This window comes from Anoplolepis gracilipes, unplaced genomic scaffold (genome assembly GCF_047496725.1).
Source record: "Anoplolepis gracilipes unplaced genomic scaffold, ASM4749672v1 Contig18, whole genome shotgun sequence".
NCBI lineage: Eukaryota > Metazoa > Arthropoda > Insecta > Hymenoptera > Formicidae > Anoplolepis > Anoplolepis gracilipes.
Window position 1 is genome coordinate 368,979 of NW_027328669.1, and position 16,956 is coordinate 385,934.

Here is a 16,956-nt window from a genome sequence, read left to right on the forward strand (position 1 = left end):
AAAAAAAAATTTTTTATTTAAAAAATGTGATTTCTCAATGTTTCGAAACATTTTGAACACATTGGCAGAGAAATCTGTAAAAACATTTTTTTCGCGAAAACATAACCTTCTATAATTAAAAAAAATTTTTTTTTTAAATTTTTAAATTAAAAAAAACCACATAGCAACCATCCCAGAATAATTTGCAACATTTTGGTACCAATTTCGTGGGAATCGGTTCACAAATGTGGAAGCAGTTCGTGGTCAGACAGACGGACGATACTTATATATATATATTTTTCGTTCTTGTGAAATTTTACGTTTTTATTTTTACAATATTTATTCGTCAATCTTCAACGTCAACGTTTTTCGTCCGTTAATTTTCGAAAAAGATGAAAGAACAGTGTTCTTGACGATTACGTCACGGTTCTTTCGGCATACATTTTTTATGCAACTCGCAATTGATGCGATTCGCTATTGTTTATCATTTCGATTAGCGTCACTAGCGGCGACATAAAGTAATTAATAGATAGCTACTTTATCTAAATCCAAACAAGTTGAGAGAATCCATTATCAAACGAGTGATATCCCCGCGGTTGCTTCGAACGACCTCGTACGGTCCATTTCTCTCTCTTTCTTTCTTTCTTTTTTCTTTATACATTTATATCCGATCACGTTATTACGCGAAGAACGCGCGATGCCTTTTTCCGTATTTGAGTGCATCTGCTTAAAACGTGAACAAGAAAAAAATGGAAGTGCCAGGGACGTAGCGAAATCGAAGTGTTAGTGTTCTGGAATGGAAATTTTTATTTTTCTTACCATTGCGTGACGTTATTGTGACGTCAGAGCTTTATTTGTCAAAATATTCTATGGCTATGAGAGAACAAGTTGTGTCATTTACATATATTGTATTATTCACGTTTATTGTTTTTTTTTATGTGTTCTTTTTTTATATTTGTGACTTCAAATTGGTCAAAATAAAATATTTTTGGATAAAAATAAAGAAAAAATTTTTGGCCATAGATTTTATTTCTTTCGAGAACTTAATTCTTCAAGTCTTTAAATGAACTTTTGTTGATTTACATATTATATATATATATATAGAAAAATTAACAACGAATATGTAATTCCTCAGTACGTGAAATAGAGACAGATCATCGCTTTATTAACTTCTCTCGTTCATAATGAACTCTCTTCCTCATAATGAATTTATCGCAATCTTGTGATTGACAGACGATTAGCAACATGTTGGTTTCTACGAAACTTTCACAACGCCGAATATCGATATTTAATCTTTTTATTTCGCCTAATTCACATGTTCAGGGTGCATGGCATATGGTTCGAGTATTTTAACATTAATAACAATGTATGAGGTCTCATTGTCAGTAACCTCATAACCTTAATTCTAATGACAATAATTTCTCTGATCAATTTAGAAGTAATTTTTGTTTAATATTGAGCATTATTTATTGCACTTTTTATTTTTATTTTTAATGTTAGACATTTTTGCATGCAACATTAAGTTTCACGAAATGAAAATTTGATTAAAATAAGAATCTGCTTAAGGATATTTTGGCTACGGTATTATAAAAGCAAAAAACTTATCAAAATTTAAAAAAATGTTTCTTACGTTTATAATGTTTGGAACATTAAATAAATAAATCTTACATTACAAAAAATTTAAAGTATCAAAAAATAAAATTAATGTAAAAATTAAATAAATAAAATTATATTTTAATTTAATTCTTAATTAACATCATTTAAGAATTAAAGAAGCAACAATTTTTGATGGTGACCTAACCTCCTGAAATCAATTACAAGAAACAAAAAAATGAAAAACGCACACACATATGTACTTAGGTATATACATATATATATATATATATATATATAATTATATATAATTATTACCGTTTATTATCTTGTATTGTGTGTATGATTGTATATATACATATACGTATACACAAAATAATAAACGATAATGATCATATTTACACAAAATAATAAACGATAATGATCATATAATTTTTAATAAAATAAATAAATAAATAATTTTAATTTTATAATTTTAACTAAGTAAATAAATAATTTTTAAACTAGTAAGTGCATGAATCTAAATCAAGTTTTGCATAAATGTTTATTAGGGTTTTATTAATACGTAAAAATTTTTATTTTGTAAACAATGTTTTTTTTTGTTTAATTTGTCAATAAGTGCTAAAAACGTGATTTTCTATAAAGAATAAATACTAACTTTAAAATTAAATAATTTCCAAACCGATAAGAGAATTGTGCTCAAGTTTCGCAAAAATACTGAGAAGAAATAAATTAATTTACAAAAGTTTCATACTTTTGTCAGTTTTGACATATGACAACTTTAAAATGGATAAAATGGAAAAAAAATTTTGTTAGCATTTTATTTCTTACTTTGAAGCTTGATCTGCTTTTCATTTATAATTTCAAAATTCTATTGTCGTTAAAAAAAATTTATCAGAAGATATATTTTTAAAATAAAGATAACAGCACGATTTGCGTGCTGAAAATTTTACGTAGCGATCGAAATGAGACATGTCACGACTTTGTCGAAAGAATTCACCGCGATATTTGTCGCATTTCTTCATTGTTCTATTCAAGATAACGCTCTGCTGTGTAACGCAGTTGCGCAAGCATTGATGAAAAAGCATCTCAACACAGGTGAATACAGCCTGTTATTGAATATTGCATAAGAATGCATTTATAACATGAAAAAAAGTTTAATTATTTTTCATGTCTATTGCATCATAACAAATAATGCGATAAAAAAGATATTCTTGAAATTTATGAAGATTATAAAAGATATTATTAGTTAATTTAATATTTTTCGAAAAACAATCGGCAAAAATTTTCTATTGACTACTTCCAATAATAAATAAAAAATAAATCTCATTAATCGTAATTTCGATTTTCTAGAGTACATACACTTTGTGCATCATCAGAATTATTTTTAATTAACTTTTTGTTTTTAATTAAAGTTTAACGAAGATCAGGGCAAAATAAATCGATTAAAATTGAATGTTTTAATATCAAACGCAGATTTGTTTCGCCAGCGACATTTTTTGCAAAATATTTGATAATTGGTTTTCGACGATAATTGGTTTTCAAGATAAATAATTTTTATTATGCTAGATGGTATAAATGGGACAGCATCGGTGCAAAATGCGGCCCAGTTGGCAGATTCCGACAACGCCAGCGTGGGAAGCGGTAACTCAAACCTCAGTACTGGTGCGCTTCAGGTACGAAATTCATGTTATTATAAAAAAAATATATATATGGATATATACTACATAATATATAATATACGTTTAAAACTCGAACAATTTAAATTTGTGCAGATGCAAAGTTGTATGTAATAATTTTATTTTTTTCATCGTTTCATTGTAAACATCTGTATATTAACATGAATTGTTTCTATTTCTATTTTTTTCAATTAAAATTCTTAACTATAGATTTTAATTATAATGTTAATAATAATAGAGTTTTTATTTTATTTAGATTTTTATTTTGTTATAAATAAATAAAATATTAATAAGATAAATATAATAATATAAATATATTTAAATATATTCATAATTAAATATATTCTATATTATAAATAAGATATTAAAGATAAATAAATTTAATTAAAATGCGCAATTTTTTATGAAAATTAAAAGTACAGAAATAATAGTAATAATGAACTACTTTTTTTATGTATTACACAGAATATCAGAGAACAAATGGCGATGTCTTTGGAAAGGATGAAAGAGTTGGAGGAACAGGTCAAGGCAATTCCTATGTTGCAGGTGAATTCTCACTAATTTCATCTTTTCTTCCCTTCTATACTTTCGTAACGTTTATCGCTCTACACGTAATTTGCACCCATGTAAGCTCTTCCGTTCTTTTCCGCAGAATAACTAGAAGAACACAAGATATATTCTCACTGCTTTATTATATCGCGATTTTCCTGTTATGAAGGTATATCGTTTACAATGAAATTGTTTTCATATATTTTCAAAGAAATTCGTAATTAATAAATATAATAGTATAATTAATTAATATATAATTAATTATACTAATATAATTAATAAAATAATTTTATACTTATATTTATAATTGCACACCGCAATTATTCTAATGAAAGTAGATTGACGTAAAAGGTTCAAACAGGTCCAAAAGTATTCTAAAAAAGATGAATAGTAATCTAAAAAATATTGTTCTTTTAATTAATATTATATAAATTATATTATAGTCCTTTTAATTAAAAAAATATTATTTTTATACTTATTTAATATATATATAAAATATTTTGTTTCTTATTTTATTGCTGGTAAAAGACTAACTTGAGAATATGTTTAAAAATGACATATTAAATATTCTATTTCTGCAATTTATCAAAAAGTAATGTAACATTTCTATATCTTTATTATTCTGTACAATACTAAGAATCACACTTTCTCACGCTCACCCGTTTTATCTCAGTTTCGATAAAAGCTTACACTCTATTACATTCTATTCAAGTTTATCTAATTCCATGCACGTGCGCAAAATCTCTTCCCTTTTTTCTTGCAGGTACAAGTCTCGGTATTGAAAGAAGAGAAGCGTAATCTCCTGCGACAAGTGGATGAGCTGAGTAAAACAAATTCTCGCAACGACATCCTGCATAGACATCGCAGCCAATCGTTCTCGGAACAGCATGCCACCGCTTTACGAAACTTGAAGAACACGGGAACCATACATACCAGAGACATGGGAACTATGTGTGGCGTGATGATGAGAGACATCGGGGTGTCACATCAGCAGGTAGACGAATGTATATCCGCTCTATAAATTATCAATCCATTTAAAATATATACAAGTTAGAAAATCTAAATCTTTAAAATCGATGCTATAATATTCGAGATATTAAGTTGTTTATGTGAGCCACTCTGTATATATATATATATATCTAAACAAAATATAAACTCAGAAAATCTGCACGTTTTACATATTTCTTAAAAGTATTATTTATGTTGATTAACTTTTATGTTAAGGTAAATGATATAAAGCAAATAAAATGAAATAATTAAAATAAAATAAAATAATTAAAATTAAATTAAATTAAATTAAAAATTAAACTTTATTAATGTCGTTAAGATTATGAATAATTTTCGAATTATTTCTTAATCCTTTTTTGAATTTTTTTTGTGTTAGAAAACATATATAATTTCCCGAGTTTTTCTTAGCTGAGAATCTTTCGGCGATCATTGATTTCTGTGTGCCTTGAAGTAAGTTGCAGTCACTTTTCTCTAATTAGAAGTTAGAAGTGAAAATCGAGATTTAAAGGGCGATATGCAGTTTTGCTATACATTGGTCTTGCATGTTGTTTTTTCACGTCGACGCCAAGCGACTTTCGCGCACGCGTGTGCGCGTGTGATGTATGTACAGCATACCTCGTGAAAATATTCATAAAGAGATACTTTGAGATTGAAGAATATAAGAATTATTACCTACGATATGTTTCCCCTATTCAGCACCATGTTGCGTTTCTTCCTGAAATTTCCCAGATATATCATTGGCAATATAATTTACTCGGTAATCTCTGATATGATTTATAATATTTTAGACAATTAACGGCACATATACAATGAGAATAATGTCATATTATTTTATATAATGTATTATTTTGTGTAATAATTGCACTGGTATATCGGTTAATATTAAGTTTTGGAAAAATCTTTTTGACCGCATGATGTTAATGCGTTATATTAATTTTCATAGGTTAATTATAATTTAAATTTTCATGTTTTATTTATTCTTTTAATTTACTCCTATGTTAAATAAAATTTTGTATTGATATTTCTAATTTCTTATTGATTGTTTTATAAAAATAATAGTTATCTAATACATAATTAAGTTTATATGATGAGAACAATTGGTTATTTTCAAATAAATTTTCAAATCTTTTTGTAAATTAATAGAATCTTTAACTATACTTAACAAAAATCATTAATGTTATTACGACTCAGTAGCCTTAAATGGAGATGACTATATACATAGGTTCAAAACTTATGACTCATTTTTCAAGTGTTTAGTCAAGAATAAAGAATAAAACGCATAACTAATTGAGTTAATAATTAATCGCACATGATACTTTTTTATTGCAAACAGGTTCGAACCAGAGACTTCGGAATGATAACGAGCACGCCAATCAAACCATCTTTGCAGAAGAGTCAATTACAAATCGAGGAGATCATGCCTGAAATTCAAAATGAAAGCACCATGTTGGAAGACGAAACGTCATCGAGTTTCACAAATTTTTGCGACTCCCAGCATTATAATTGGAAGTCCAATCTGTCTCGCAGTCAATTGATGTTGGAGGATATTCTGCCACAAATGCGCAAGAGGCATATGATGAAGGCTCCCTTTCATATGGAATCGATATCATTTAACGAGAACGATTTAATTAACCGCAAAACTGCGAAGAAAATGCGTGATTTTGGTATCAACACAGAGACTAGACCCAGGGTTCTTCAATGTAGTCATTTCTTAATCGAAGACATCCCACCAGAAACGAAGAAAGAAATGAAAACACGTTCTTGTAGTACAACGACGAGTTTGAGTATGAAGGATATCTTGACGAACGAGGATACTACACTGCTCGTAGAAGACGCTCTGAGGAGTTACAAGAGTAACTTGGTGAAAAACACTTCTTCTAAGAGCGTTCAATGCATCCCAGAAACATTCAAACTCGACAAGCGAGATTATGCGGTCCAGGTGACTGAATTGTTTAGAATGCGTTCACATGTGAGCGTAACCGCCAAGCCGATAATGACGGAAATCGGGGTGGAAGTCAACCTCAATCCCTTCACTAAGAGTGTAAGTGTCGGACCAGATCTGGTGGCGATACAGCCACCAGTGTCGCTAAACTCGATGAACTCGAGGAGTCGCTCATTCAATTATGGTGACATCAGGACGGCGAGGATCAGGACGAGAGCCAACAAATCTGTGGCGGTAACGGTAGATGACTTGATAAAGACTGTCACTCGAGGCACTGACACTTTCGGCCTCATGCCGAAATACCGAGATTTCGGCACCTCGACGACGAAAAAGAAGTTCGTTGACGTATCAGTTGGTGACTCTGTCAGACCGCATATCTCGATCTCTTGCGCAGCTAACTATTGCGATAATTGCAAGGAGATGATCAAGAGTTTAGCAAAGCAGATTGCAAATAACGCAGAGAACAGTTTAAACCATCAGAATAGCAATATGGTATCCAGGATTCCGAGACCGTCTCATATTTCCTTGAACACTTCTAGTGATCACAGGAAGCAGTTCAAGCGACAAGATACGTACACGAAGATACCGGCCGCTGGCGTGATAAGATACGATACGGACAACAAGGAGCAATACGACAGTAGTAATCGGTTAGTAATTTGGGATTATTTCTTTTTTCTTTTATTAAATTAAAAACTTAAAAATTAAAAACACTTGTGTATAAAAATAAAGATTTAATATGTTTATCATAATATTATTTTAAATCTGATAAAAATAAAAGTCCCTAAAATACATATATTTAAATTATTCTATACAAATATTGAATTAAATAAAATAAATTAATTTACCATATTTTATAATTAATCTATATAAGGCTTTCTTTATAAATGAACATTATAAATATATTTACTTGCAGAAAATTATACTTTGAGATTGTCTATATACAAATTTATATTTATAATTAAACTTTTACTCTTCAAAATATACAGGGTGAAAAGAAAAGTATCGAAACCTTGAAAAATCTCGAAAAATACAAGTTTTACAGAAAAATGTTTCTGACAAAAGTTTTATAGTTTTGAGAAGGATAAGATGATGTCATTATGATTTGACCTTGAAGTAGTCGTTTGAAGGTCACGCAAATATCATCTTCAATTTATTTAAGTGGAACACTATTTTTAATTGCATATTCTTGTGGCTTACCTCGAGAGCTTTTCAAAACACTATAATAAAACTTCTTTTAGTTAAGAATTTTTTGAGATATTTTAAAATTTATTATGATATTTTTTAATATAAAATATGAAATAAATAAAAAAAACGAATAGATTTTGTCTTAGATGGCCAGATCCTTTTTCGATCTTGTCTTATTAGATTTTTTTTCTGTAAAACATATTTTTCAAGATTTTTCAAGATTTTCATATTTTTTTCTCACCCTGTATTACGTACATCAGTCATTTTTTAAGCTCAAGGTTGTAAATAAACAAGATATTTTGAAATCCGATTCACCCTTCCCGCTTGATTACGATCCACGCCATCTGTTATTTCCGCGGTCGATTGCTGTAGGGATGTTTCTCGGTAAAAGGGGCGGTAAGAGGATTGCGAATAATAGAATCGTATATGTGATGTGACGTAGTATTTCGTGCCGGTTTGTTGTCCTTTTTGATGTAAGTTTGTTCTCGCGCGCGTGCTCTGTGTGCGTCATCGAGTATCAAGTTATTCTCTCACGAATATCAGATCGGTGTGTGTTTCGCGTCGCATTGAGGGTCTTGTTATGGTGAACAAGTGAGCGCGTCCTCGATCTTGACAGATCGATGCTGCCACAGCAGCAGCAACAGCAACCACCGTCGCCGTCACAGTGCAACGCGTCCCGTTCGTTCAGCGATCTCGAACTCGTTGATATTTTACCTTATTCGACCGTGGGGTAACACATTTCCCCACTATAATCTAATTTTTATAGTGGTTAATGTTTTTATCGTTAATTTTCTTACAAGATATTGCATTGAGTTTTTGATACCTTGATGTGTTACATTTTGACATTAATAGCTATAATTACTATATATATAATTTACATATATAACTTTTTTATAGCTTTCATAACTTTTAAGATTTTTAATTTGATTTTCAATATTCTTTTGATTGCATCAATTATTAAATTACAGCAGTAGTAAATTATAGTAATAATTAAAATTAGCAATTTTTTTTTGTAAAAAAATTCCAAGGATTATCAGAGAAAATAAATTTAAAAATAGTTTTATATGATCAAATAAGTCACATCTATGTGTAAATGTATGTCATTTTTTTTTAATAGACATAAAAGAAAGTTTTTTTTAATTTTTAGCATTCAGCAATTACAAACTGAGAAAAACAAACATGAAACAATCGCATCAAAAGAAATGTGTAGTGTGGAGAAGGAAGCGGATAATGAGGAAAAATCCGAACTACCAGAATCAACTTTGTTTCAACCAATTCAGGATAAACCAAGGAAGAAAGTCGAGCCCTCAAAAGAGATGCAAGCTGCCATGAAAGTGCTCAATGACAGTATCAAGAAATCACCTAGTAGGAATATTTCTCATCAGCTCAAAAACGCTACTAATATTATACAACAAGAATGGTTCAAGATATCCAGTACATCTAGTGCAAATCCATTAGATGTGGAGGATTATTTGGATCGATTCGAAGAATGTTCCAGTACTCTGCTAGAATACATTGTCAACATGACAGATACTAGTGGTAACACAGCAATGCATTATGCAGTTTCTCATGGTAATTTCGACGTAGTATCTATATTGTTAGACTCAAAGGTCTGCGATATCAACAAAGCCAATGTGGCTGGTTATACAGCTGTGATGTTGGCTGCTTTGGCAGAAGTTAGGAATTCCACACATGCTTCTGTGGCGAATAGATTATTCCAACTTGCTGATGTCAACATTCGTGCAAAATTGGTAAAGTTTTATTTATAACTATTACTTAGGAAAATTTTATTCTAAATATAAGAAAATTTTATTATTTTTAAATATATATTTTTCTAGTATTATAATATTAATAATATTGATAATATTGATAATATTGGTAATATTGGTAATATTGATTGTTCAAATATTATTATATATGGTTCCTCAAATATTCTTATAAATAATTTTCTTATTTTTAATTAGCATGGGCAAACTGCGTTGATGCTAGCGGTATCGCACGGACGTAAAGATATGACACAGTTGCTATTAGATGCTGGAGCGGCGGTTAATATCCAGGACGAAGATGGTAGCACTGCCCTGATGTGTGCAGCGGAACATGGCCATACTGACATCGTAAGATTGCTCCTCGCACATCCGGACTGTGATTCGTCTATTATCGACGTTGACGGCAGCTCGGCTCTAAAGATCGCTCTTGAAGCGGGTAACCGGGACATCGGAGTGCTACTTTACGCTCATGAACACGTTAATCGAGGTACCAGTCCGTACTCGACTCTAAGGCGAAGCAGAAGAGGTTCTAAGCCAACGACGCCTACTGGACCATCTCCGTCGGCTCCGGTTAGCCCGGCGCCGTCACGGCGTCTTCATTCGTCCAGTGTTTCTTTAAACACATCGAAGTATTCCGCCAAATAATTCGATAGTGATTCTTCTTCTCTCCATCCATCATGAGCTTTCTCTTCACGCACGTTATTTGACACATAATAGTGATAATAATTAGGGCAGGCAAACTGTAGTATAAACAGAACTGCATTTAAATGTAACTTTTTTTCGTATATAATTGTTTATATTTTTTTAAATTGATACATTGAAAAAATATGACACTACATTGAAAGGTTTTTTTCCAATGATCGATTCGTCTCAATGGAATTGTAATATAATTTACCATGCTCAACAATGTATATATCTATTCAGGGTAATGTTATAGGAAATCTTGTATTTTAGTTTGTAGTAATAATTTTAATATAACTATTGTAGATACTGTGTTGGACAAATGTTTGATGAAATTTTCATATCTTTTGTAAATTTGATATAATTTTGATTATGTAACACATCATCAGAGAACACAATTCTTTTCTTAGACAGGGTATGAAAGTACAAACTATTCAATACCCAGCTGATACAGAACACATTAACAATCAAGCAATTCTTTTTTTATCCTGTGGCATTAAACATTCCAAAACAAACGATCATGATGATACGAATTTTTTAGTATAATACACACAGGCCTAATCTTGTATTACTCCTTGGGATCAAACCGTTGATAGAATAATCTTATACCGATGCTCATATGAAAAAAAATATTACTTGGTGATACATGTAATAGGTGTATGTTACAGCAACATGATGCTTTATGATTCAACGATTTACGGTATTTTCATTTGCGAGCAACATCAAATGTACTTACTACTGTTCTTTGTTGTAGTAGAAAAAATATTAAATAGTGAAAATTGTATAGATAGAGATAGTATGCTTCGAAGCAAAAATTTCGAAAAATTTATGAAGAAAATTATGTTTTTGTACTTGTCAGTTTTCATATCGAGAACTTTATATGCGTACCTGGATAATAATATGAATTTATTTAATCGAATGGCGAACGAATTGTCAACACAAATATTAATCAATTGCGTATTCATGAGAAAAGGACAAATACATTGAACGGTTTTCTTATAAGGTTGTGAATAGATGTAATTATTTAAGTTCGAGAGATCAAAGATTTAGGTTAACGTTATCGTGGTTTTCTATATTTCTGAAAATAATTCTATAACGATTGTTAGTATGATATAATTATCTGCATACTACAATGTAAAGTAGTGTATGAAACTTGATGACTTCTCCTAAAAATCTAGAAAGTAGTGAAAAGTACTCCTTATTGTTTGTTGTGCCTTTATATTTAACATGTAACACTATTGATAATAAACTGGAACATAATGATTCTAAATACCAATGTTCATAATATAATATGTTTAATATCTTGTTATAAAAATGCTTTTCTAAAGTAAGTTTGACCAGTTTACCTTAAATGTTGATAAAATATACTTATTTGATATTTTCGAAAAGTTGAAAAGTAAAAAACTCACTTGATGTTCTGTAAAAAGAATAATTAAATACTAAAGATATTACTTTTCAGTAAATATTAGTTAGTCCGCTCTTCAATTGAAATAAAAAAAATTCGTTTAATATGTATTTTTGCATAAAAAGAAAAGTCTAAAAAGTAAAAATTGTTTGATATTCTAAAAAGAACAATTAAGCACTAGGTACATAATCACATTTTTGTGTAAATATTTAGTTTGACCCTTTTTTTATCTTAAATTTTGATAAAAGTACACTCGTTCGATATATTTTTGCGTAAAAAGAAAGATTTGAAGAGTAAAAATTGCTGTTCAATATTCTAAAAATAATAATTAAGAAGGAATTATATAGATCATCTTTATTATGTATGTAATAAGTACATATTGCCAACGGGTCTTAAAAACAACTTTGAAACGTTTACTTTTTTAAAATTGTGTTACAATTTAAAATTAATGTAATTAATAGATTTAAAAATTACCGATAACGGATAAAAAATGGCGGACCGATCAAAAGTGACCTTTTCTTGTCCAGTCTCTTATTATAAGGATTTCATCAAAGAGTAAAAAGAAAGAGAGGGTCTCGTTAGTACATCCCGATAGCATACAACCATACATATTGACCGATGCCTAGGGTAACCAGCACGGTTAGCCAATCAGAAGGTTCTAATGTTCATTGGCCAATTAGCATTGTGCGCTATCGGATCCCGTCCAAAAGAAACAGGAGGGAATGTATCGGTGGTGGGGGCTAGTCAAATCGCTGACGGAAGCCGCCATCTTGAGTGTCTACTTTTTTGACGCTTATTAGCATCGTCTGTTGTTAGAGAAACACGCATGCGCGTATTATTTTGCACAATTATTAATTCTAAAAAAAAATAGTGAAATAAAATTATAATACATTGTTAAGTCTGTGGCATAACAACAGCGCGAAATTATGGGATAACATTTCATCGGTTAATAATTGTTATCAATATAATAACAAGAATTTAATGTTTTATTTAGATATACTATTTAAAGGACAGTAAACAATGTGTTAAAATTTAAATATTATTAATATATATTATTTTATTTGTTGCATAATAAAATTATATATTTCAATTTAATCTTATTGAGTTGATTTAAATTGAGTTAAAAATATTAAGTATATTTCATATTTATATTTAAAACTTTGTTCTTCCAGCATCTCCGAAAAGCCATTCAATTTTAGCGCCCATAAGCAGCCATTTTGAATGTCCATTTTTATGCTGGTATATATAGGCATTTCCGAGCTCCGTACAGTTAGCCGAACCATATTGATTTTTTTATAATTAAAATTAACTAATCGTTTGGTCATCGTTTGGTGATGATTGGTCATCCAATTAAAACGTTTGGTCATTCATCGTTTTTTTTAATTAAATAATTAAAATTTCGAACTAAAGTTAGCCGAACATTTTTATTTTTCGTCTAATCGAGTTAAACAAGAGCTTATTCGATGCAGAATCGTTAGGTCGTCGCGAATAAATTCTTTACAACTTTTGGTGATCCATAGTTTATCCGAAAAATGAAAAAAATTATGTGCGGTAAAATGACGACGGGCGACGTATAGTGACATGGACGTGCGCTACGGTCACGCGCGCATGCGTTTTAGTAACTTATACAAAATTTTAAATAAATCTTTTTTAATTTTAAATAAATCCTTATATATAAATATATATATATATATATATATATATATATATATATACAGGGTGTTCCGAAATGACCGGTAAATATTTTAATGGTAGGTTCTTTAAAACATTTTAAGGCGAAAAATTTAATACAAAAATGTCGAGGCTACAATAGTTTTCAAACTGGAAGCGATTATATTTTACGAATGGTAGGGCTAAGATTTTACGCACTCAGGTACGGCAAAATAACAAATGATAAAAAAATTAGATAAATTAGATAAATTCATAGAAGCACTTTTATCACTTCTTATTTTGCTGTACCTGAGCGCGCGGAATTCTAGTCCTGTTATTTGTGATCTTTAAACCTTTCTAATTTGAAAACTATTGTAGCCTCGACATTTTTGTATTAAACTTTTCGTTTTAAAATGTTCTAAAGAACCTGCCATTAAAATATTTCCCGATCATTTCGGGACACCCTGTATATATATATATATATATATATATATATATATATATATATATGTATGTATAAAGGTGTATGTGTGTATGTATGGTCTGTATATATATATAAAATTCTTTTATTCTATTTTAGGAATTCACAAGCAGATGATATAAATGATGATATAGATGATATACAACTATCAGAATTTTTAGAGTGAGTAATTTAATAAAATGCATTGCATATTTTGATAATTCCTTATCAATATTCTTTTGCTTATTAAATAACGACATTTTCTAAGCAATAAAAGTATTCAAAGATTTAACAAATAATGTAAAGCTGTAATTTCTCTAAATGCAATATATACAAGGTGTATGTATTAAAAGAGTAATCGTTTTTAAATATATATACCTTGTATATATTACATTTTAAAAAATTTTGAAATAGAACTTTATTATTTATTTATAACTATTTTATTTGTATTTACAGAGATGAAGCGAATCCTGAGGGGGATACAAGTAATAAAGTGTCAAAAAAAAGGTAAAATAATATCTTTTTTTATTGTGTTTTATGCTGCTCTTTTATAAAATTTTTATTGTACAATTTGATTTCAGGAAAAAAGAATCCTTCATATTTTTACGTAAAAAGTTTAAAGTAACTATAAAGAATCAAACAGAATGGCTCTCAAAGAATGATTTTACATCACAGTAATTTTACATCATCAAGTTGGGAGAAATTTTTGCACTTTGTTAAAGCTGCAAGGACATACAAAGATACTACATCCCGTAGAATGAAAAGAATAAAAAAGCAAGAAAATACTATAAAAAATTTATTAAACACACTTCAAGAAAAGCAGTTATTATCGAATCAAGCAGAAAAAATGTTAAAAGTAAAAACTTAAATTATTTACATTAAATTATGTCTATCACATATATACTATATCAGTATTTTTGGTATATTATAAATATATCAAAGCTCAAAATGTGAGCACTTCTAGGATTTACTACAATAAATATATTTTAGATATAGAAGTAAATATAGAATTTTAGGTATACTAGAACTTAATATTGGACCTGCACTTACTATCATTTTTTCATTTTTTGAAAATCAATACATCTGATCTTTTGTATTTTGAGACCAGCGAGTAGTAAATCTTGTTAATCTTGAGTTTAATTAATTCGTGAATATATTGATCTGCACTTCGAACTTTGATCATTAAATTATACTTTATTTTTTGTGTGTTTTAAAAATGAAATATGTTTATCGTTTTTATTTTTTAAATCTTTTTTAGAGTATTCTCCCGCCCCATGTTGATCATTTATTGGAGGAGTTGATAAAAAAAAAAAGTAAGAAGTTTCCATCTGAGTTAAGGAACTTTGTTTTAACGCTTTATTTTTATTCACCAAGTGCATATTTATATGTACGAAATTATTTCTTGAAAAGATTACCGCATTCATCATCTTTGCGTAAATGGCTCTTATCAGTTTGTTATAAACCTGGAATTTCGCAAGAAGCATTAAGTATGGTGAATCGTCTAATAACAAAAGCCGAAAAATAAGAAACTTTATTTTAATTTAACTTTAGATGAAATGGCAATACGTAAACATGTCGAACGGGATGGAAAAGAATTTCATGGATACATAGATTTAGGCATACAGAATACTAACAATTTAAAAAACAATAATAATATGTTACAAGCATCAAATGCTTTTGTTTTTATGTTAATGTGTATAAATCAAAGTTTTAAAATACCAATCGTGTATTACTTAATAAATAGTTTAACAGGTTTGGAAAAAAAACATTCTAGATAACATTTACATCTTTTATACGACTTGAATATAGATGTCAGAAATATAACGTTCGATGGCGCATCTTCAAATATTTCAATGATTAGGAATTTTGGAGTTAATCTTTTCGAAAACAACTCAAAGACATATATTCAGAATCCTTATACAGAAAAAAATCTATATGTTATGTTGGATGCACGTCATATGCTTAAGTTAATACGCAATGTGCTTGCGGATTATTTAATTACAGACGATCAAGGAAATGTTATTAATTGGCAATATATTTGTGAATTAGTTAAATTTCAAGATGAACAAGGTTTACACGCTGCAACCAAATTACGTAAAAGACATATTGATTTTCGAAATGAGAAAATAAAAGTTAATCTTGCAGCTCAAACATTAAGTTCTAGTACGTCTAAAGTATTACAATTTTGTGAACAAGATTTAAAGCTTTCTCAGTTTACTGGTGCGTTTGGTACTAGCCGATTTTGTCAAATATTTAATGACATTTTTGATTTGCTCAATTCAAAAAATTTATACAATAAAAACCCATCTAAACAAGGTATAACAAATACAAATTTTGAAGAAATAAAAGAAAAAGTACATTCGTATATTACATATATTGAAAATCTAAAAATAAATAATATTAACATTTTACAAACTAGTAGAAAAGTTCCATTTTTTGGATTTATTATTAATCTAAAAAACGTTGTACTATTAGCAAAAGATTTATTAGAGGAAAAGATTACGTTTTTACTTACCTATAAATTATCACAAGATCATCTAAAAACGTTTTTTTTCTTGTATTAGACGTTGCGGTGAATTTAATAATAATCCTACGGCTAAACAATTTAAAAGCGCTTATAAAAAACTTTTAACGCATATTGATATTAGCATACCATTAACAACCAATTACATACCAAAAGATGACACACTCCTGTTACAAGAAGAAAATATTTTAAAAGATTTAAACCAAAATGATACTCTAAAAGATTTAAATCAAAATAATACTTTAAAAGATCAAACTTTATGTTTGTCAGATAAAAATGATGATATACATCATGAAACAAATTCATTAGAAAATATTACAATTCGTATAAGATCGAAAAATACAAAATTAGTTTTATTCAAGGGTCAATAGACTTTATTATTAGTCTTCTTTTTTATTTTACTATTATAAGTTATAAGTATATCTTATTTTTGTTTTATTGTATATTTTATCAAATATTATAAAAAGCGTAAAATAATATATTATTGAAGTTTATAAGAAAATATGTTTTCTAACTGTTGCACAAACGTATTTAT

At 28.9% G+C, this 16,956-nt stretch overlaps 1 protein-coding gene across 6 annotated transcripts in view; it reads left to right on the top strand.

Annotated features, from left to right (window-relative positions):
- The window catches only part of LOC140675699 (uncharacterized), a 57,055-nt gene extending 45,403 nt beyond the window's left edge, over nucleotides 1-11,652 (top strand). For 5 of the 6 annotated variants that reach the window (XM_072910320.1, XM_072910318.1, XM_072910321.1 and 2 more), the window contains 6 exons: nucleotides 3,142-3,248; nucleotides 3,717-3,797; nucleotides 4,564-4,794; nucleotides 6,142-7,397; nucleotides 9,083-9,686; nucleotides 9,900-11,652. In XM_072910320.1, the coding sequence (XP_072766421.1) occupies nucleotides 3,142-3,248; nucleotides 3,717-3,797; nucleotides 4,564-4,794; nucleotides 6,142-7,397; nucleotides 9,083-9,686; nucleotides 9,900-10,346 (2,726 nt within the window). In that variant the 3' untranslated portion in view covers nucleotides 10,347-11,652. Of the gene's footprint in view, nucleotides 1-362; nucleotides 762-3,141; nucleotides 3,249-3,716; nucleotides 3,798-4,563; nucleotides 4,795-6,141; nucleotides 7,398-9,082; nucleotides 9,687-9,899 lie in introns of those variants that run through there. The other variant, XM_072910322.1, reaches the window with a different exon arrangement.
- The last annotated feature ends 5,304 nt before the right edge of the window (nucleotides 11,653-16,956 follow it).